The sequence below is a fragment of the Lutra lutra genome, chromosome 4 (genome assembly GCF_902655055.1).
Source record: "Lutra lutra chromosome 4, mLutLut1.2, whole genome shotgun sequence".
NCBI lineage: Eukaryota > Metazoa > Chordata > Mammalia > Carnivora > Mustelidae > Lutra > Lutra lutra.
In genome coordinates, this window is record NC_062281.1 from 131,548,913 (window position 1) to 131,572,798 (window position 23,886).

Genomic DNA, 23,886 nt, shown 5'->3' on the forward strand with positions numbered 1-23,886 from the left:
ATCCTTAAATCACTTACCTGCTCAGTAATGCTGGTGACATCAGACCCCACTGTGGCTTGGCGAGTCAGACGGCCTTGGAAAACAGACTTCACTGAATTGATAAAACTAGACTTTCCAGACCCAACTGGACCCAGCAACAGAATACGAATTTCTGAAACAAAGTCTACACAGGGCTTGTAGGTTCTGAGTTCGACTAGAAGTGAATTTCTGTGCCTGTCAAATAACACGCAATACTTAAAGACAAGAGCCAAACTTTCACAGGAACAGTACAATTCTGCTGCTTCTTCCCTTCCCTTTACAAGTATGTTTTCATTACTTATTATCTTGGCATTAACATCTATCATATGATTTGAAATGGTCTAAAGTTAATGCATTTTGTGCTTGAAGACAATGTGTTTATCTATATCCAAATAAAGAAATATTAACCAAATAAAGAAACATTAACCAGCAACCAAATCACTGTTAAAAACTATGTGCGTTAGACCACACAGATCTAACAAATTCCAACAACCCTGAAGATGAGCATTATTTCAGTAATAATATTATATTAAGGAGAAATAAAATATATGCAATGCAGATATTTATCTATAGATTGGGGAAAGAAGACTTTGTTTTTAAAACTTACTGAAACTCCCCCAAAACCTTTATATCCAGGGAAAGCCTTCACAGGCATTATCTGATACAGTCCTCTAGACTTTTCTGTCTGGAAGACTTTGAATCTAGCAAGTCCAATGTATAACATAAAGCCAAACTATCACCAGGTAGATTATTTTAAAGGTTTGCAGTTGGTAATGATTTTGTCCCTGTTGTTGCCATAAATTGCCTTGAACATATTATAAAATAACATTATAACTCATTTTTTATCACTCCAAGTTATATGATCTTTATTTTACTCGTTCATTTCCAACGCCATTTATAGACGTGTCCTAAATAAAATAAGTAACAGATAGTCCAAGAACCTAACTTACTTGGTGGCTCCTGTTATCTTGCTTATGTAGTTTATATCATCCCCAATTCCTGTAGGAAAGAAACAGCATAATAAGCTTTTTAACTTGCCCAGCTAAATATGCCCCAGTGTGCCTTCTGAATGGGGCAGAGAGTCTGCTTACACAAACCAGGGCTGGGCTGTCCAGTTAGGAGCTAGAGTTGGCAACATCACGCGAAGAGAAGGGAAAATTAACCTCCCTGCACAGTAACTGGTTCTGGAAACTCTCACCTAACTACACCTAGAGATCTTTTTTTTTTTTTTTTTTTTTTTTTTTTTTTATTTGACAGACAGATCATGAGTAGGCAGAGAGGCAGGCAGAGAGAGAGAGGAGGAGGAGGCAGGCTTCCTGCTGTGAGCAGAGAGCCCGATGTGGGGCTCGATCCCAGGACCCTGAGATCATGACCTGAGCTGAAGGCAGAGGCTTTAACCACTGAGCCACCCAGGTGCCCCTACACCTAGAGATCTTACAGCTGGCCCAAAGCCGTCATTGCGCCAACATAAACCCCGCCCTCGCTGGCTCTCCCTCTCCAATTCTCCACTCCTACTTCTCAGCTTGCTTTGCTCAAAGCTGCCTGTACATTCGAAGCAATACCTCACAACCTTCACACTCCCTAAGTTTCATTTTGAAGTTTATGAACGAGAAAGCTGATGGCATGAAATCTGACTTTCCTCTCATTTGTCCTTGTTCTTGCAGCTCAATTATGACCCATGAACACAATGAGATACTAGAATCAGAATGGAGGATTATCTAATTTAACATACCTTCAACGTGAAAAACTTCACATTCCGAATACTTGCTGCCAGAACGAAAATGTATGCATAAAGTACTCCTTAATGAATCATTCATCGAAAAGCTGCTTTCGCCTGGATGTACAGAAAACACCTCTTGGCCAGAAGAATAACAGACCAGTCGTTCAGAATTAATTTTTGTTTCTGTTTCTAAAACTGCAGTTTTCATTGCAGTTACATCATTCTTTGGAAATGAAAAATAGAAGGAGGGATTGGCCCTTTTTAAATTGTCATGCACTTCAGGATGATCCCCAAGCATAAAGACCCCAAGAACAATGTTACCAACGTAAATTATTGTTACAGTAGGTCTCTGATGAGTGCACTTTTCATTCATACTATGAATGTCACTCTCATGGACACTAGACTTATAAAGAAGTCTCAAGGACACGTTCCCAAGCATCTTCTCCAGACTCTTCTCCTCACTCCATGTCAATCTGGTTACCACTGCCATTGTTCTGTATCTGATAGAAAAACAATAATAAGTTGAGAGGCTAGTTAGTCTATCACAATGGTTTAAAGCACAGATTTCTGCTTCTAGCTCCAACACGTTATTTTTTTTCCCTCTGGCCCAATTAAAATATGTTATTTAGACCACAAGGCAAAAAAAAAAAAATTGTGTATGCGTGTGTATATACATATATATCTATATATATATAGGATATATCCTATATATAGCCTACTGTTTTCCATTCCTCTCTCTATGTGTATGCATGTGTATATACATAGATATATGTATGTAAACATACTAGATATATGTATACATATGTACATATACATATATGTATACGTATATCTATGTATATACGCACGCATACACACATAGAGAGAAAGAGAAATGCAAAACAGAAGGTACCTATGAAAAAAATAGATAATTTAGAAATAAAAAATCATTATATTTTTTAAAGTCAGTAGACAAATGAAAGCTTAAAGGACATAGTAAAATTAATAAATTAGAACAGCGATCAGCAAAATTTTTTCTTAATGACAGAGAGTAAATATTTTAGGCTTTGTGGGCCATGCGGTCTCTGCCGTAATTACTCAACTTTGCCAATGTGACACAAAAATGGAGACAACGTGTAAACAAACAGGTATGACTGTGTTCCAATAGAGCTTTTTTTATCAAAACAGGTGTCACACAGGATATAGTGGGCCAACCCATGAAGTAGAAGGTAGGAGAAAGGAATTTTTACAGAAAACAGTTCCCAAAGAAAGGAATTGACATATGAAAGGAGTTAACAGACATCAAGGTCCTACAGCACCGGAATAAACCATGGGCCATCATGCCAATTCTTTCAATGAGAAAAATGAGAACACAGTGTAAACTGTGTAAATACATATATTTGAAAGCACTGGAGGGCTAAGATTGGGAAAAGAAGTGAACACAGAGAGGTAAGCCTGGCACTGGGGAGCGCATTTCCGTGAGGACTATCTGTTAGCTTTAGACGAGGTGCCAGAGATGCTGAGATGTTGGGCAAAACGGCTGCTAGACTCCCAGAGCTAGGGACATAGAGTGCAACGAAGAGGATGCCTTGGCAACCCTCCACTCAGGCCATGGGCGAGGATTTTTGTTTGTTTGTTTGTTTGTTTTTTGTTTATAGGAGACAGGGAGAGTGAGCGAGCCCGAGAGAGTACAGGAGCCAGGAGGAGGAGCAAGGGGCGGGGGAGAAGCAGACACGCCCCCTCTCGGAGCAGGGAGCCTGTTGACTTGCGGCCCTGGTGAGAGGGCTTGATCCCAGGACACCAGAATCATGAGCTGAGGTGAAGGCAGTCACTTAACTGACTGAGACACCCAGGCGCCCCCGTGAGCAAGGATTCTGAAGAGCTACAGGGAAGAAGGAAGGGTGGACTGGAAATGGACAGACTCAACTCCATCTCCTAAGTAATTTCCGTCTACGGTTGGTTTAGTATAAATGAAGATTTCTTATGCCCCCAACAGCATGGCAGATGCAAAACAGATCTTGTCTAGATTAAGAGAACATCTTCATAGCTTCCATGTTTTTATATTCAGTGATTCACATTCATTATAAACAAGAGAGGAAATGGAATAACAGGATAGAAAAACCAAGAGAAAAAGCAGAACACAGAAATAAACCCATACTGTGTATTAATTAGTTTTGTTTTTTAGATTCCACAGGTAAGAGAAATCAGATGGCATTTTTCTTTCTGACTTATTTCACTTATCATAATCCCCTCTAGATCTATCCATGTCCCAAATGACAAGATCTCATCCTTTTGTATGGCTGACTAATGTTACTCTGTGTGTGCGTGTGTGTGTGTATCTCACATCTAGTGGAAAATCTGTCTCTAATGAAAAAGCAGTCAGAGTATATGAAGAAGACATTCACAGACGAGCTAATTCAAACAAGCTGTAAACATACAAAAGTATTCAATCATTCTACAAACAAAGAAGTGTAAATTAAACAGTGAGATATTATTTCACATCAAACAAAAGTCCAGCAATACCAAGTTGACCCAGACATAGAGATAATATTCACATTATTTTGAGAGACACACATCACTTTGGGGAGCAAGTACGCTCATAGCAGCATTGTTTAGGGTGACATTAGAAGATTGCATAGACAAATTTTGTCATACTCACACAATGAAATACTAGAGAGCACTGAAGTGACTAAACTAGACCTATTTGTATCAACATTGTTAAAGCTCAAAACATTAATCTTGAGTGGAAAAAAGCAATTGAGAATCATACACTTAGTATGATATTTAAATAAACTGTTAACACAAAGGAATACTAGAGCTTGTGTTTAGATACATATGTCCATACATCAAAGGCACCAAAAACCAGCAAAACAATAATTTATCCCAAAGTCTGGAAAATATTTCCCTCAGGGAAGGAAGGGAAGCGAAAGGAATGGAGGAGAGATTCACAGATAACTTCAACATTGTTTGTAAGGCTTTTATTTTTCCGGGGTAAAAAACTATTCTAATTTGATAAAGCAAGTCATTTTTAAAAATCTGATAGAACTGCATGAGATTACACTGGAGCTTACTTACATTCTGGAGTCCCCTGTGTTTGAAATGTTCACTAAAAACAAAACAAATTCAAGAGGAAATTATGATCATTAGCAGCAATTTTCCTCTGAAGTTCTTTTTCCAAAAAAAGGGCAAACGGGCAATTTTCTTTATACACAGCTGGAAAACACCCGATGGCAAAAAGCCACTTACCTGTTTTTTAACAGCTGGAGGGAGCTTACATGTAGCGTTAGCTGCTCTGTTTCATGTATCCAGCAGCCCCAGCTTGGAGACTGAAAGGTTCTGCTGAGACCTGTATCTTCCGGTTTGAGAAAAAGGAAAGTGAAACTCAAAGCAGCAGTCAGCAGGCCCCTTGCGGCTGGTCCTTAAGTTTCTTTTTCCTTGCTAGAAACAAAGAGACAGAGAAAACAAAAAGGCAAAAGGAAAAAAAATGATTTCTGCCAAACACATGAAAAAGATCTTGGTCCCCTCTGTAGCCCACATGGAGGCTTGCAAGAAATGGCAATTAATAAAGAACTACCCTAAAACCAATAGCTAACATTCTGTACATTGAACTGTGGACGAGACACTGTGCCACTGCATTCATTTTCCTAGTTTCTTCTTGAAACAATCTCATACACTAATCACTCATAGTATCTTTATTTCTCAAAGTATGCAAACAAAACTTAAGGACATGAGGTGACTTTGCCCAAATTAATTCCATGAGCAGAGTGGTAGCCCTGGCTGGTATTTGAAACCAAGTCTTGCTGCGCGGGAACAAATGGATGAGGATCAGACTTTTCCTGAATTCATTCCTAAGGCAGTGCACAGCCTTGTTTCCCATTTACACATTCAGTCATTCAGCACTGGTTTCGAACCTGGGGAAGGATAGTGCTGAGTAAGATGAAAACACCGCCCTCACATCGCATGCCATGTGCTCAGGGAGGCGGTCAGGTACACAGACAGTTTTATCCGTGCCCTACGCGCTACAAAAGGGATAAAAACCAGATCCCCTGGGGACCAGGATGACAGCGGACTCACCCAGTCTTAAGGCACTAGTAAAAGCTAGCAAATTAAAATTTAGACTAAGGCATGAATTGTAGGGCAGGAAGAAATTTTCTTCTGCCCTCCAAGGTTTTTCCAGCCGGTCTAGGAATTCAACGGGCCCGAGAGACGGATCAACAAAAGGAAAAAACCAAGCTTTAGGATATGTGCATAGAGGCCCAATAATAAAATTGAGACCTGATGAAATGACAAAGGCAGGCAGTTTTTATACAATTTAGACAAAGAAACCATAAATTTGTGAGAACTCGGCAGGATAAAGAAAAGAGATGGTTGGGAACTTTCATTAGTAAGGAATTCTAAGTGGAATCTGCGCTGAGCTAGCTATAGATTGGTACACACACACACACACACACACACACTCTCTCTCTCTCTCTCTCTCTCTCTCTCTCTGAGGTTTATTTTTACTGCTTTCTTGGCTTTAAAGTTCCCTCTCTTTGGTGATAAGGATATCTTTTTTACTTCTTAGTACAGGGAAGATACTTTTCATGTAACAGATTTATTTCCTCCTTTCTGGGGGTCAGAGAAGGTTCTAAGTGTCTTTGCACCGACTATTTCCCAAGTAGCCTCAATTCAAAATAATCAGTATGTCATTGTGGTACATTTGAGGGCAACCCACCCTGAGCCCCTACAAAGTGCAAGGAAGACATGAGGCAAGAGAGAACACAGTGTCATCAGGGACCTCCAAGGATTTTAGCCTGCTGGCACGGATTGACAGCATCAAACTGGCAAGTAATGACCCTAGGGAAGTGATTCGGTTTTTAAAAGTCTTTATTTAAATTGGATTTTATCATGAAGACAATATGAAGACTCTAAAAGCAGGAGAATGGCATCATCCAAATTCAAAGTCTTAGGAAGAAGAGTTAGTTTTTTACCTGCTTTGTATCAAATATCATGAATCTAGAGGCTTTAAAACAACTCACATTTATTACAACATAGTTTCAGAGGATCAAGAAAATCCAACATGGTTCAAAAGAATTTTTTGCTCAGGGTGCCTCCCTCAAGGCATTGACCAACAGTGATCCCATCTTTCTCTGGGAAGGGATCTGATACAAAGCTCAGGTTGTTGGCAGAATTTAATTCTTTGTAAGGGTAAGACTGAGGTCCTCTTTTCTTTGCTGATTGCCAACCTGAAACTACTCTCAGCTCCTGGAGGTTGCTCCTAGCTTCTTGACAATGGCCTTTGCACTTGTCTTATACAACATGGCAGCAACAGAATCCTCCAAAGTCAGCAGCAGAATCTTCTCTGTGTCAGTCTCCTCCATGCCTTGAGTCTCTGCCTTCAGAAAGCATCCCTTTCTTTTAAGGGCTTGTCCAATTTTTTCAAGGCCACTGAAGACAATCCCTTTCTTAAAGACAATAAATGAATTATGGAAGTGATACCCCATCATTTTTAGATCTCTGCCACACTCCAGGGAAGGAGTTGTACAAGGAGGTAGGCCATTGGGAGGCCGTGATAGATTTCTGACTATAACAAAGGACAAGACTAGAATCAAAGCAATTAATTTTTAGCCTTTTGCATTTACTCATTAATTCATTCATCCATTCATCCATCCATTCTTTCTTCTCTTAATAAAAAAATATTGAGCACCAATATGCCACACTCTGTGCTAAACTCTGGGGATATAAACATAGATTCTACCCTCCTAAAACCAACCCAGGATGAAATTAGGTGAGGCACTGCATGAACCTAAGAATAAGATTAGGTGCAATAAAGAATTTAAGGGAAACACGTAATAATCTTCTGGTTCTTTTTTTTTTTTTTAAGATTTTATTTATTATTTATTTGACAGAGAGAGATCACAAGTAGACAGAGAGGCAGGTAGGCGGAGAGAGAGAGAGAGAGAGGGAAGCAGGCTCCCTGTCAAGCAGAGAGCCCGATGCGGGACTCGATCCCAGGACCCTGAGATCATGACCTGAGCCGAAGGCAGCGGCTTAACCCACTGAGTCACCCAGGCGCCCCTTCTGGTTCTTTTTAAAGTATTTTTAGTTATCAGACCTTGGGCAACAGAAAATGAAAAAGCTATCTTCACAGAAAAACCACAGGATGAACGGATGTCATCTTTGCTGGATTAGGAGGTAACATGGCCATCTTTTTTGAGGTATTAGAGTATGTACAAGAGCTGCCGTGTATACCTTTCATCAGTTAAAAAATATATTTTTTAAAAACCACATAATATAAAAATAATTGATATTTTCATTAAGTTTTGAGAATGCTATTTATTTATAAGGAAACAAATCTTCTTAAGAAGTATATAAAGGCTGTATAAAGAGAAAGAAATGGAAGATGGAGAACTATGAAGAGAGGATATTCCCATCTCTCAAGTCTGAGGTTGGTGTGATTAATGAGTAGTTGAAATCATTCCAGGGCCTCCCTGGAGTAAAGACCTAAATCATACACTCCAGCCCTCAAAAACTGAATGGCTAAAATTTTTTTGTCACTTGAGATAATCCTGGAGCTCAATAAGGGAACCACCTCTCAAAGCAGTGAGCCTCACCCACATTGTGTGGCGAGTCAGGAAGACCAGGGAGCCAGAGATACCTCACCTGAGAGACATCAAAACGAGGCTCTACCTTCTCTCTCCTTCTTCACTCTCCCTGTTCTTCTTCTGCAGCCTCTTCCTGGTACAAACCTGGGGTCATTTATTTCCCAGTACTCTCTTGCCTCGAAGATTTCATTTTCCTTCCATCCACTTGGTTTCCCATCTCATAGTTCCTTCTTTTTTTATTTCTGCTTTCTCAATATTTTTCCTTTCTTGGCCTTCTCCTTCCTCCTCTGTAGTTTCCCCCACCTCTGCTTGCCATACCCTAGCTGCTTGATTTAATGAATTAAATGAAATAGATGAGTGACGACTTAGGAGTCCCGAAGATTAAAGAGGAGCCTGGTAATAGCCATTGTGACACAATCTACTTTTCTGAAAGGAGGTAGAGCATATTTAAAGAAAAGTGTCTCTTTGAGAAAATAAAAATAATAAAAATGAACATTTTCCTTATGGTTAAATCATTCCCTTTCCTTATGATTAAACATTTACTTTGTCATTTATTGATTACATACTATTCTGTATTAGAGATCGAAAGTGAACGGATTTAAACTCAGTCTCAGGAAGAACAGCCAACAACAATGACAGGTTCATTGTCATAACAAGGGTGTTTTTACATTGAAAAAGCAATGTAATTTGGCATATTAATAAACAAAAAAATAAAAATAATATGATAATATTGATTCAAGTGATAAACACTTAAACTCTGACACCCACTCATTATATTAAAAAAGAGCCTTAGGGGCACCCAGGTGGCTCAGTTGATTGAGCATTGGACTCTCCATTTCTCCAGGGGTCATGATCTCAGGGTTGGAGACTGAGTGAACCCTGCCCCTCCATCAGGCTCTGCACTGAGTGTGGAGCCTGCTTAGGATTCTCTCTCGTGCTCTCTCCCTCTCTAAAAATAAAAAGGTTTTTTTTAACTTTTAAAAACCTTAACTTTGAATAGAATGGACGTTCCTTAATCCAATAGAGTGTCTGGTAATAAGCAAACAAATATAGCATTCACCATATTTAATGGTGTAATACTGAACCATTTTTCCAAAAGCAAGGCTTTATTACCAGCTCTAATCAATATTGTACTGAAAGTTAGACATGCAGTAAGTTAAGATACAGGAATAAAAAGTATAAGGATTAGAAAGGAAAAAATAAACCCAGTTATTTGCATAAGGATGACTTTATATGTGAAAAATAAGGAAGATTATATACACTATAAGCATTCATATGTAAATTTAGCAAGCTCAGTGGATAAAAGGTAAATTGCCAGAAATCTATTAGATTCCTATTGTAAGAACAACAGGAAAATTAATAATAAAATAGATGAAATAAAAGATAAAAAATAAAAGATACATGAAAAATTTAGGAATAAATGTATCACGTGACTTACAAGAATAGAACTAACGGAAAAACATACCATGTTCACATATTGGAAGACATTATTATAAAGATATTGTATCAGCCTGGATACAATCAGGAGAAAGAAACCACACAGTAGGATCTGAGAAAGTTCAATTTAAAGAACTATTTACAGTAACAGCATATGGTAGTGATGAGGGATTAGCTAGAGGTAAAAAAACAAAAACTATAGTAAAGAGCAGATGTCAGGATCTCAGGAATGATCTTACCCTCAGGATGAAATAAGATACAGAGGAAGATGTTCCAGCAGGTGTATGAGCAAGACCTGGTTATGGCCTTGTCTCACTTAATGGCGAAGAAGTGTCTGCGGTGCAGAAGGGAAAATGGCTAGAAATTCACCCCCTCGGGTGCTAGGGAAAGCCACAGTGAGAGATGTCTCACTGGAGTCACCTGGCTGCAAAACCGCTCAAAGGGGATCCTGGGGAACGCGGCGGGCTGGTGGTGCTTCTGGCCGCCATGCCCCAGAGGGGCCCGTCATTGAAATGGCTGTGCGTGCTGCAGGAGCTGGACCCTGAAGAAGCCCCACGTTTCAGAACCTGCAGAACCAGGAATCAGAACCCTTCTCTTGCAACGACTCTCCAGTGCCCTCTACTGACAGAACTGAACTTAGAGCCAGCAGACAAGGGGGGGGGACATTTAAAGGGACCGTTTCCATCTCAGAGACTCCACAACAAAGGATAAATTTGGAACTAAGAGTCAATAAACAGATAACTGGAACAGAAGAAGAGCAAAACTTGGGGACTCACTATTACAAAACTATTGTAAAACCATCATAAACATGACAATGGGTAATTGATGAAAGAAGGACAAACTGACCAATTGCACGATATAGAGTCCAGAGACAGACTCACACATACATAGTCACGCGATGAGGGGTATTGATATATATATATATATATCAGTACAGATCAAGAAATGGTGGTTTATTTAATACATGGTCCTGACTTAACCAGATAGCCTTACAGAAAAGAAATTAATTTCGATCCATACTCAAAAACTTCCAGATGGATTGCAAATCTGAATATGAAAGGTAAAAGAATCATACTTTTAGAAGAAAATTATAAGAGAACATTTCCAGACTTCAGAGTAGACAAAACATTCTTAAATAATGTCCATAAACTGTTAACCATAAAATCTGAAATCTTAAAGTGAAATCACTTTAAATCATCACAATTTAAATCATTTCACTGAAATCACATTTAAATCATTTCACTTTAAATCATCTTAAAGTGAAAACTATACAAGTGAAGGATTTCTTATCAAATGACACAAATCTGGGAATGAAAATACACCCCATAATTTTGGAGAGGAGATTTCCAATTCTTACATTCAACAGAGAACTCTTCACCAGAATATTTCAATACCCACAGCTCATACCAGTGATTTTCGACTGAAAAATGAACACTTCCTGAACGGCCAGTAGGCAGATGCAAAGATAATTCGACTTCGTCGGTCACTAAGAAAATGAAAAACAAAAGCACACTGAGATACTACTATTCACCTAAAACGAAAAAGACCAACCACGTGTTAGCTAGAATGTGGCACAATGGCAGTTCTGTTGCGGAGTTAGAAGTGGGCATGACGACTTTGACCGCCCGCCCACGCCCCACCCGCCTGCAGCATCAGTGAAAGCTGAGCGTTGGCATAGTTTATGACCCAGCAGTTCTAATCAGCATATTCATCAGAGGACAAGCACAAGAGTGTTCCCAGCAGCGCTGTTGATAATTTCCCAGACTGAAAACTACTCAAATGCCCACTAACAATAGAACAAGTAGATTAGGGTAAATGCACAAAATGGAATTCTGTACCGCTCCAGAAAAAAATTACATCCATGAATCCCACAGACACAACGTTAAGTGAAAGAAGCCAGATGGAAAAAGAATACATACTGTGAGATTTACCAAAGTTCAAGCATAATCAAAACCTACTTGTGGTGGTATCAGAATAATGGCTGCCCTTGCAGGGGTCATGGTTAGAAGCAGGGACAAGGAGAGTACTCTGCGTGCTAGTAATATTCTTATTCTGGATCTGGGTGTGGTTACATAGTTGTGTTCAATTTGTGATAATTCATTGAACTATACACTGGTGATTTATATATTTTTCTGTATGTGTTATGAGTCAAATTGTTTTTAAAAGAGAAAAGAAAAGCAAACAAAAATAGAAAAACATGATGACATCAAGTTACTGAATGGGGTACAATGAACCCACGATTTAAGTGTGCTGGGTCTATGATCAGACAAATCTAACCAGCTCTAATTACAGTCTTCATTTGGTATAAATATTCTCTGGCCACAAGGGGGTTCTCTTGCTACACTCCTTTGTTTATGATAGTACATATTTTCTAGTCTGTTGGTGTTCTAATGCGTTTTACCTATTTATCTTTGAAGGGCTCAACATGGCACACACTTTGCTGAAAACCTGTAAATGTAGAGAATACAGTATACAGCATGAAGTTTCTCTACAATTACTCTGAAAATAGTCGTCCAGCAAGTCCTAGAACATGTTTCTCCAAAAACAGTTATCTGATCACTAGAAAAATGCATCCGAATTTAATATTTAAACCTAGTCCTCGTCATTTCTAGCCTCTGTTATTGCTCTGTTTCTTACAACCAAAATTCTCTAGTTTTGGACAGTGTGTAAATTTCTACGAAGGCAGCTGAGGTATTTTTATCGGCTTCATCCTGTCCCTAACTGCGCTTAAGCTAACGGCTAGGTAACACTCACAGATGGCTTTTTTTCTGAGTGTTGTCATGTTTAAACCATCTGTATAACCCACACTGTAGGACTTTGCTAATTCCTTTGTGAATCCTTATTTGCTTTGTTTAGACAATTATTTCAGCCTATTAGAATATATTTTCATTCTGGTTCAGTTATCAAACTAGATTCCACAAATCTTATGCTAGACACAAATCCCTGAATGCCTCAGATCTCATAATGTGTCTAGCATAAAGTAGTAACTCAGTAATATTCATCAATTTGTGAAATAATATACTTAAGAACAGAGCAATTGGGGGGCACCTGGGTGGCTCAGTGGTTAAAGCCTCTGCCTTCGGCTCAGGTCATGATCCCAGGATCCTGGGATCTAACTGCATTGGACTCTGCTCAGCAAGGAACCTGCTTCCCTCTGTCTCTCTGCCTGCCTTTTTACCTGCTTGTGATCTCTTGCTTTATCTGTGTCAAATAATAAAGTAAATAAAATCTTAAAAAAAAAAAAGAACAAAGCAATTGGAATCCAAATAACTGTAAAGTGGATTTACATTTCTCTATCTTGTCAACATATATTTTAAAATATTTATCCTTTTTCTTTTCTTTTTTCAGAAATCCGTATATCCCACGTCTACAGCATGACCCAAGTCTTTAGAACTAGCAACCTACTTCACAACGAGTATTAGAACCTGTTTTTGGCTAATGTATGATGGTACCTGAGGATAATTGTGCTTCCTTGATAAGTCTGTTCATTTATTCAGGCAATCATTCATTCACCAAACATATATGTAGTGTCTGCAAGGTGCTAGGCACTTTTTAGAAGCTGGGGATGGGGACCTTGAATATGACAAACATAGTTCCTACCTTCAAGGAGCCTTATTTTTAGTGGGATAAAAATGGAAAATAAATAAGCAAACAAATAAATCAGTAAGTTAGTATCACATTGCAATACATTCTGATTAGCTAATAAAAGCAAACTTGGGGCAGAAAAGAGTTAGAGGGAGAGAGAGGGTCAGGGAAGATCTTTTTGAAAAAGGATCATTTGAGTTGCGACTTGACTTAGCCAGGTTGGAGAGTTTGTGTTTAATTCCAAGTGCATTAGGGACGCACTAAAGATTTCCAGTGAAAGATATTATCTGCTTGGTGAATTAAAACAGGATTATGAATGCTGGGAAGAAGAAGATGGATTGTGAGAGAAGGTGGTAAAATTGGGTTATTATCCAAGTGGTTATGGTGGCTTGGTATAGGGTGGTAATGGTCAGGATAAAAATAAATGAAAAGATGGATAATACTTTAGAGGTAAAGCTAGGAGACCTTGCTGTTGGATTGTATACAGGACTGACAGAAGGAGAGAAACAAAGAACAACTCTTAAATGTTTGGCTTAAACAATTGACTGTTTAGAGGTGTCATTTTCTGAACGAAAAGGAAACTGAGGAAAGATCAGATCTGGCACCCGGATACAAAGTTCCTGTTCTGGATGTACAAGGCTAGATGGTAAAACATCCACATGGTGTTTCATGGTTGTTGGACATGAGAGCATTGAGGGGTTCCTAAAGAGCACTCGTCACTTGATCATTTGTTCAGCCCCTTGCCTTCTCTTCCTCTCTCTCCATCTGCGAGCTGATTTGGGGGAAATTCCAGTAGAAGGCACATCCCAGGTTTATTTAGATATATGTTCAATGATTTATACCTCACCCCCTGCAGTCTACCATGTCCCCAAACAAAACAGAGAGTACAGTTTAATCTACATTATATACTACATATTTATCTTATTTCCCTCCCCAGAGAGTAAAAAGTTGCAGGAATTAGGAACCATTTCTTATTATCAGGACTTTGTTTTTTAGTCCACTTGTGTATTGCTTGAACCAATGCTGACATTTATATAAAGCATATTAATTAAACAGAGATTATGTAAATAAAACATTACCATTTAAAAAATACTTTTAAGCCAGCTCAAAGAACAAAACTTTAACAATTTTTTTATAAGCAGATAAAGTGTTGTTTGCCTGATTTAAGTTTGTTTTCTCCAGTAACTGGATAGGTCAAGTCAATCCTAGCAGCCAAACCGGTTTGGCAAAATCCATGGAGAGTTACTTAAGTGGAATTGGACACCACCTAACTAGTGGTCTCACCAAATGACTCTACCCCCTGATGTAAAGAAAACTGCTTATGAAAATTCATTTTTTAACTTTCGTCAGAATGTAGAATAATGAGAAGTATAGGAGGGGGGAGGGAATGACAGAGACAGACAGATGGACAGAGAAGGGCAGGGAGAAAAGGAAAGAAACAGAATACAGAGAAATATATTGGTTTGTTCACAAATATTTAGGTCTGTTGGTAATTAAAGATGATATCTTAAAGGTGCTGTAAATAAAATCTTTAGTTTTACAGTTCATTCAGTATAAAAACATTAGTTAGTTGGGGCACCTGGGTGGCCCAGTCAGGTAAGCGTCTGCCTTCAGCTTAGGTCATGATCTCCCATGATCTCCAGGCCCTGGGATAGAGCCCTAAGCAGGGAATCTGCTTCTTTCTCTCTCTCTCTCTCTCTCTCTCTCTCTCTCTCTCTCAAATAAATAAATGAAATCTCTTAAAAAATATTTAGTCAAAATAATAAAAGGATATATTAATAATGACAGTTCCATGGGCAACAAATGTATTTTCTTAGCATGAGAATTACGTACAAAATAACAAATATCAAAAGAATTACAAATAAAACTCTCTTTTCTTTATATAAAGTGATCATAAATATATTTCGTTCTTAAAATTAAAGAAAGGCATTCCAGATTCCACCAGATCGCAAACATTGCTCCCTGCAAGATTCAAAAATTGAAAGATGGGGTGCCTGAGTGACTCAGTCAGATAAACGTATGATTCTTGATTTCTGTTTAGATCATGATCTCGGGGTCGTGGGATCAAGCCCTGCGTCTGGCTCCTGGCTGAGTGCGAGCCGGCTTGGGATTCTTTCTCTCCCTCTACCTCTGCCCCTCCCTCCCCTCCCACCTTCCCCACTCTCCCGCCCATCCACTCATGCTCTTTCTCTCCCCAAAAAAACAAAAAAGAAAGCTGAAGAATGATAATAGAAAATATATGTATATAAGTAAAAGCTTCTCTTATCATTTGAAGTCTGATTTTCAATTCAGTGATGAAATAGTGTGTTGCGGAAAATACCATGGTATATTGAAAATAATTCATTGCAGCTGGCAGGACCTGCATTGGAATCTTTGTTTCCATTTATGTCCAATCAACAAATAATCCTATCTTGTATGACTACTGCAGCAAATCATCAAAATTTTGGCTTACCAAATCTCTTTAAAATCTTCCAAGAAAATTGAATAAAATATTGAGAGAATTATATTGATCAAGCTTTCTTTTTGCTGTTCTAGAAAGTCAAATTTTAAAGCACTTCTTCGTTTGTATTATTCATAATCCCTACTATCTTGCTTTAGATTTCAGTATATCTATCTACACTATACCAATGAGGGTCAAGAAATAAAGAATTAACAACTGATAAACAATGGCAGGATTGGAGAATAGGACAGAGAAATTTTAAAACCATTTTCTATTATCATTAATTTACCTAATCTTTATTGACCATAGGAGGAGTGGTATGCAGAATAAATATGGCCCTTGTCCTCACAGAGCTTTCCATGTACTGCAGGACACAGACCCTGAAAAGTATTCATACAAATATCTGTAAGTTATACAGAGTAGTCGTAACAATTTAAATCTCTAACCTTTTTCCATCACCAAACAAAATTAATTTTTAAATGTTTGCATCAAGATAGTCCCATAAGAGTAGGGTTGACTACAGCTGGATGGAAGATTTACAAGCTCAGATACAATGGGATGAGATCACACATACCTATGGACAGGGAGAGATGAGAACCATATTGTTCTAATCACTGGATTTTTGGGACTTCAGACCACATACTAGCCAGTGGCTTTGGAGTATAGCTTGGAAATTTGTTTTCTGGTGTTCTTTCAAATATTTGGCACTAAAAAAAATGTGCTGTAAGAACATTGCGTCCAAGTATCTTTTGCTTTCAGTCTCTCTACGTTTCTCAAAGTCTATCCACCAAGATTATTCAATTTACCATACAATCTTATATCTGTGATTGATGAAGTATAATCTGACAGAAATTATTCTGAAAAATACAATTTTTTGTGTAGGTCACATGTTCAATACTGTATAAACATTATGTTTATTTTTTCCAACTAATAGATAACTTACAATTTTTGAAAGCTTAAAATCCTTTATAATTCTATTTTATAGGCAGTTATACTCTCCAGTTTCATAATATATTTGCTAATATAATATTAAATGTGTTTGAGTATATTTGACATGACTTCATTTAAAATGTCAACATTTCTAGAACCTAACTTTTGTATATTCCACAGCTCTTACTATTATTTTCTTTAAAATATGTATATTATCCTTTTTTTGGTCTCTTATCTAAGGTAACTAACCTTCATGAGAATCATTCCGTTCAGTAACTTTCAGAATGGTTTCCATGTCCTTACTTTTCTCAAATTTAGAGATACTGCTCTCAAGATTTCATAAATGTTTGGTGTCGCTTTAAATTACTGGTTAGAATCTAGGAAGAATGTTTAAGGAATGTGTGTGTGTGTGTGTGTGTGTGTGTGTGTCCACAAGCGTGCTTTAGGCTTTTTGCAAAATACAGAGTCTTACTCAAGTTATTTCAGTTAATGAGGATCAAGTTGGTCGTCTGCACAGGGAAATAAGAGTAGGAGGAATCATGGGCACTGGTTAGTTGTCAGGAGAATTCAAGATAAGACAAGCACCCTGACCTTAGAGGAAGAAAAGGCCACAGTGCTGTTGGACCTCACAGTATTACAGTAGCTTTGATTTTTTTTATCTTTATCTGGCACACTTGTCACCCTACCACACTAGTAGTCCCTGCATCCCACTCTAGCCTTCTGCCACTGATGTGCTCAGCAGCTGTGTCCGTTTCACCGTAGCTACCAATCTCAGGTTTCAAGATCTACTACAAAGGTATAGTAATCAAAACAGTATAGTACTGGCACAAAAATAGACACACAGATCAGTGGAACAAGAGAGCTAGAAATAAACCCATGCTTATATGGTCAGTTAATCTACAACAAAGGAGGCAAGAATATCCAATGGGAAAAAGAAATTCCCTTCAATAAATGATGTTGGGAAAACTGTCAGCTTCATGCAAAAGAATGAAACTAGATCACTCTCTTACACCATATACAAAATAACCCCAAAATGGATTAAAGCTCCTAAGCCTGAAGCCATGAAACTCCTAAAAGAAAACATAGCCAGTAATCTCTTGGACATCTGCCTTAGTAATATTTTTCTGGATATGTCTTTTCAGACAAGGGAAACAAAAGCAAAAATAAACTATTAGGACTACATCAAACTAAAATTAAGCTTTTGCACAGTGAAGGAAACCATCAACCAAACAAAAGGTGACCTATTGAATGGGAGAGCATATTTGCAAATGATTTATCCAACCAGGAGTTGTAACCAAAATATACAAAGAACTTACTCAACTCAACATCAAAAGCACAAATAATCTGATTAGGGTGGAGGACATGAATAGTCGTTTCTCCAAAGAAGACATACAGATGACCAACAGACACATGAAATGATGCTCAACATCACCCATCATCAGGGAGATGCAAATCAAAACCATGATGATCCATCACCTCACAACAGTCAAAATGGTTAGTATCAAAAAGAAAAAATAACGAATATTGGCGAGGATGTAGAGAAAAAAGAAACCTCATACACCGTTCGCAAGAATGTAAGTTGTTGCAGCCACCATGGAAAACAGTATAAAGGTTCCTCAAAAAATGAAAAATAGAAATGCCAAATGATCCAATCATTTCACTCTTGAGAATTTACCCAAAGAAAATGAAAACACCAATTTGAAAAGGTAGATGTACCCTATGTTTTACTGAAGCATTATTTACAATAGCTAAGATATGGAAGTAGCCTAAGTGTCCATCACTAGATGAACAGATATAGAAGATGTGGTAGATAGGCCCAATGGAATATTACTCAGCCATAAAAAAGAATGAGATTTTTTTTTTTTTGCCATGCATGACAACATGGATGGACCTAGAAAGTATTATGCTAAGTGAAATAAGTCAGACAGAGAAAGATAAATACCATATGATTTTACTTGTATGTGGAATCAAAAATACAAAACAAGTGATCAAACAAACAGATACAGACTCATAAATACAAAAACAACCTGGGAGCTGCCACAGGGATAAAGAGTAAGGAGATGAGTGAAATAGATGAAGGGGATGAAGAGGTACAAACTTCCAGTTATAAAAAAATGAGTAAGTCACAGAGATGAAAAGTACAGCATATAAAATATATTAATAATACTTAAGTAACAGATGGTAACTATACCTATCATGGAGAACATTGTGTAATGTACAGAATTGTCAAATCACTAAGTTGTACACCTGGAACTAATATAACATTGTATGTCAACGCTACTTCAATAATAAATTTTTTTTAAAAAAGAAACTAAGTACAAATTCTTTTGTGCTTAAAATTGCCAGGTGCTATTAAGTTAATAATACCCAATATAAGTTTCAAATCCTCATTGTGCTTTCTATTCTTATAAAAGTAATATTGGCCCCTCTGTTGCCATGAGCTTAATGATTAATATGTAATTTTAATACAAGGCTTTTAAAATTAGGAGATATTGAAAGAGTTTAGCAAATATTTGTTTCAAGGGAAGGAAGAATCAGTACTTCCCATGAAGATGATATAATGTTTCAATTTACACAGACTTATTAGCCCAGGAAAATTAAGCACCTGTTTTGAAGAACACAGGGTTCAGAGATCAGGATCCAACAGATGTTGTTTCTATTGATGTACAAAGAGCCTGCTCATTTCCTAATACTCTGCTTCACTACCATGCTTTTATGCCTGATGACGTCATTGGAAATACGAAGAACTTAAAATTTGTCTTTCATTATTTATGGCCTTAGGAAAGCTGAGAACAAATGAAGCATGGACTTCACACTGAGGTCATTTATTTTAACCCAAACCTCCAGCTAAGACCACTGAGGCATAATACATTTAGGGGAAGCTGTAAGACCGAATAAATTTATGTTCATGCTTTGGTATCTCACCAGAACAAGTGTATATTTTGGTGTTTACAAAGACACTCCAAATGATCTCCACCTTAGGAACTAGCAAACTGCTTCAAGGAAACTTAAAAGAGTTTTGCAAACATTAGATGGCTTGTATGAAAAACACTTTAGAAAGATGAGATTAGAGACAGATGATAAATAAATTATCATACAGGTAGAGACATAGTATGCAAAATTGTTATTCGAGAGGGTACCTGGAGTCAAAACAGTTAAATAATAGATCAAACAATGTTTTGACCAAAGGAAACCGTAATATGGTCTAGATTCTGAAGTCTAATTCAGTCTATGCCATTATAAAAGACCAGTTAAATACTCTTCACATTTTTAGATTTATTGAAATATAAATAATATATGAAAGTATTAAACACGTCTAAAATATGCAAAGTCTTGATGAGTTTGGACGTATCCAAAGTTTCTGTCATGCAAAACGAAGAAGGAGTAAAGATCTGCTCCACAACATAGTACGTATAGTTAACAATGTGGTTTCTTGCACTGGAAAATATTCATTGTTTACAATATGTGTCGATGTAGGCAAAATGGAATGAATAGAAATAATAGACTTCATCCAGCTTATTTCATATGTAGCATGGAATTGTGTATAATATTTTCTTAATTTTAAAAATAATTTAGACATGTGTTATTATATCTATCTTCTCTTTACTGATTTTAATAGTTTCTTCTTTAATCCAGTTATTTTGTCAGGCTTTTCAAGAACATTGGGTTGTTGAGTTTCTCTCAGCAAGTAACAATTTTTTAAATTTTATCAGTTCTCTTGTTTTAACTATTTTCCAAGTTCTTGGTTCCTTATTTGCTCTATACTCTACTCAATACTGTTTTTGGCATTGTGCTCTTCCTCTGACTTTTAGAACGAGATTACTTCTACTTTTCCTACAGAATTTTCCCTTCAGTCCATATGTTTCAATAAAGGTTTTGCTGTTCATTCTCAAATTTCATTGGTTAGATGTTTAATTCAACTATTTTAAAATTTCATCTGCTTGAGCTATTAAATATTTAAGGTTTTGGATTTGCTGTGGAGTAGCTTTTTGGATACATTTCATGTTTTGATATGAAACAGTCTCACTTTACTTTCTCTAAATAGTGTAAGGTTGAGTTTAGATTTTATTATGTAGCTAGTAATAATTTAGTGGTTGTCCTTAATAATTTATTTTTTTAATGTATACAAATTTTAAAATGACTGACTTTGTTATTGAAATATCTGGCCTTTGGATATAATCTGTTTCATTAGTTGCACTTTTTGTAATATTCCACAATTGTTTTTATCAAATTCTCTGTATACTTTTAACACCTTTTTGCATGAAATATTTCAAAGATACATATTCTGGTACAATGGTTCATGACTGTTATATCGTCATTGTGAACCATACTTAGTGATGTAAAATTATGCTGTTAAATAATTTGCCTTGAATTATCCTTTCTTTGAAATTTAACGTTGTTTCTTTTGCTCTTTGTTTCTACTTGCCTTGTAACTTTTCATCATCCCTTCATTTTTTAATCACTTGTGTCACTACTTTAGATGAAATTTTACACAGAATTTATTGCTAAAATATCCTTTTAAATCACTATGAGAATATTCTATGTAATAGGAGAGATTAACCCATTTGTGTCTATTGTCATAACTGAAATAACTGTTCTCTTATTTTGTATTTCCTCTTTTAAGAAAATACACTATTAATTTTTCGTGTTTTGTTGCATAGGCTAACTATTCTTAGCTTTTATCTACTCTAGTGATTTCACAGAGATATACGCAACTTTAATATATGCTGCTAGTCACATTCAGATTAAAAAATAAAAATACTGGGGCACCTGGGTGGCTCAGTTGGTTAAGCGGCTGCCTTCAGCTTGGATCCCAGGGTCCTGGGATCAAGCCCCGCATTGGGCTCCCTGCTTAGCAGTGAGCCTGCTTCTCTCTCTCCCTCTGCCTGCTGTTCTGCTTACATGTGCTCTCTCTATCTCTCAGTCAAAAAAATAAATAAAATCTTTTAAAAAAATACTGTAATTTTCTGATTACCAAAATCAGTAGTGAATTTGCCTTATCCCACCATATGTAAAATGGGAATTTACTTAGTTTTCCTTCTCTTCATTCTACAACAGTAAATATAATCTGGGAGTTCAATATATGTTAGTCACATCAAATTTTTATTTTCAGTATTACATTATTTTTCTTTTGAGAAGAACTTTTGACACTTACGATATTTTAAAGCAATATTTAACATAATTGCTGGTTACTTATTTTGTATTGAAATGTTCTCTATACTCCTCCCATTCCTTTAATACTACAAACTCCTCATTTTAGGATCATAAATCTTTATTTCTCTGTTGACCTGTGCATGCCTGGACATAGTTCTCAAAAAGCATATTTTTGGTGTTATATTTTCTGCACTATTCTGAATTTATCTTTTCATTAGCATCATGTATGAAATATAATTTGAATGGACATAATTTTCTTTGATCAAAAATTTCCTCTTCCCAATTCTGTATATATTGGCCCAGACTTATGTCTGATGGACATTTGGGTTATTTCCACCTTTTGTTAACACATTAGTGTGTGAGTTTTTGTGTGAATATCTGCTTCAAGTCTTCCTTATTCTTCTCTGTATATTGCTAGAAAGGGACTTGCTGAGTTATATGGTAATTCTATGTTTAACTTCTTGAGGAATGTCCAAACTGTTTTCCACAGCAGCCTCACCATTTTACATTCCCATCAGCAATGCACAAGGCCTCCAATTTCTTCACATCCTCACCAATATTTGTTACTTTCTGTTTTATTATTATTATTATTTTATTATTATTTTATTATTATTATTAGTGGGTGTGAATGATATCTCATTGTGGTTCGACAGGGTTTCAATTACTGTAATTTTTTAATTTTTTTTATTTTTTTATAAACATATAATGTATTATTAGCCCCAGGGGTACAGGTCTGTGAATCGCCAGGTTTCCACACTTCACAGCACTCACCATAGCACATACCCTCCCCAATGTCCATATACTGTAATTTTATAATACATTTAATATCTACTTTAGCAAGTATCTTCCAGTTTTGCTTTGGAAACTATTTTTGTTTAATTACTTTTCCAAGTAGATTTTATAATTCTTTTGGGTTCTTAAAAAAAAGGCAATTTTCTTTAGTATTGTGCTAATTTTAACAGTTAATTTAGGGACACTTTGCATCCTTATAATTTTCAAGTATTATTTTATATCTCTTAATAAGACTCTGTGTTTTTCATTTAGATCCCGCCCATTTTTGTTACATTTCTTCCTAGTTACTTGATACTAACCAGTTTGGATATCATACAGAAAAACCAGCTACTAGCATTGTAATTTTACTTTGTAACTGATAATCCAAAGGCTGAATCCAGACTAAAAGAAAGATATTTTATTTTGAAATTTTTTTATTTCAAAAACACTAATTAGCAAGGTTTTAACTTCTTTTGAAAAATTAAGAGATCTGGCCTGTTCCCACTAGTTACCGATTGGCTGCAGTTACATTGATTGCTGTGTCTCCTTTCCATAGAGAATAACCTTTCCAAGTTAGTTTCATCTCCACTATACTTTTTATTGAAAAACTAAAGCTGAGTAAGAAGAGACAAACATGACTGTTCTTGTTGAAAGGCTGGTGTATTTATCCACATTAGCTGGGGGTTGCACCTAGGGACACTTCTGTCCCACCCTCACCCCCAACTCTAGGGCAGAATCCCAGGCTGCCAGGGCTTTAGGTAAAGACTTGAGGTAGAAAAGCTAAGGGATACAGATGGCACTTGAAGTGGGAATCAAGGGATCTCCACTAGATCACAGCCAAAATCAAAGGTGGGCAGAGAGGAAGTGGCTAGAGGCACCTATGGCATTTCCCAAAGCATTTCTTTGTCAAAAGTGGGAAAAGATAAAGATAAAAATAAAAATAAAAAATAAAAGATAAAATCCAAATGGAATGCATATTTGAATAAAGCATCTCTGTGTCACAAAAGATACAACTTAAGACTCCATTATGAAATAAGCCATAATGACAGCTACAACTGTGGTACAAAAATATTCAAGTTATAAAAGTTAATGTACCAGGAAAAAGACCGAAATTGCCACTGTTTTTAAAATGCAAATAAAATATGTGATATTGCTATAAAACAGAGTGATGAATTAAATGAAACGTTGTCCAGCGTCAGAATCTTTTTACAGACAGAAATTTGTTTTAAAAAGTGCCAGGAAGCACAGCAGAAATTGGGTGCCCCAAA

At 36.8% G+C, this 23,886-nt stretch overlaps 1 protein-coding gene across 5 annotated transcripts in view; it reads right to left on the reverse strand.

Annotated features, from left to right (window-relative positions):
- Positions 1-10,299, reverse strand: part of IFI44L (interferon induced protein 44 like) — a 35,811-nt gene extending 25,512 nt beyond the window's left edge. For 2 of the 5 annotated variants that reach the window (XR_007126579.1, XR_007126580.1), the window contains exons 1-4: positions 4,964-5,128; positions 1,751-2,238; positions 969-1,017; positions 18-213 (exon numbers count right to left, since the gene is read on the reverse strand). Coding sequence is in view for 3 of the 5 variants with exons in the window: in XM_047725524.1 (XP_047581480.1) it covers positions 18-213; positions 969-1,017; positions 1,751-2,228 (723 nt within the window). In the remaining 2 variants the exon portion in view is untranslated. Of the gene's footprint in view, positions 1-17; positions 214-968; positions 1,018-1,750; positions 2,239-4,963; positions 5,156-9,977 lie in introns of those variants that run through there. The other 3 variants (XM_047725524.1, XM_047725525.1, XM_047725526.1) reach the window with 3 other exon arrangements.
- Positions 10,300-23,886: the final 13,587 nt, after the last annotated feature.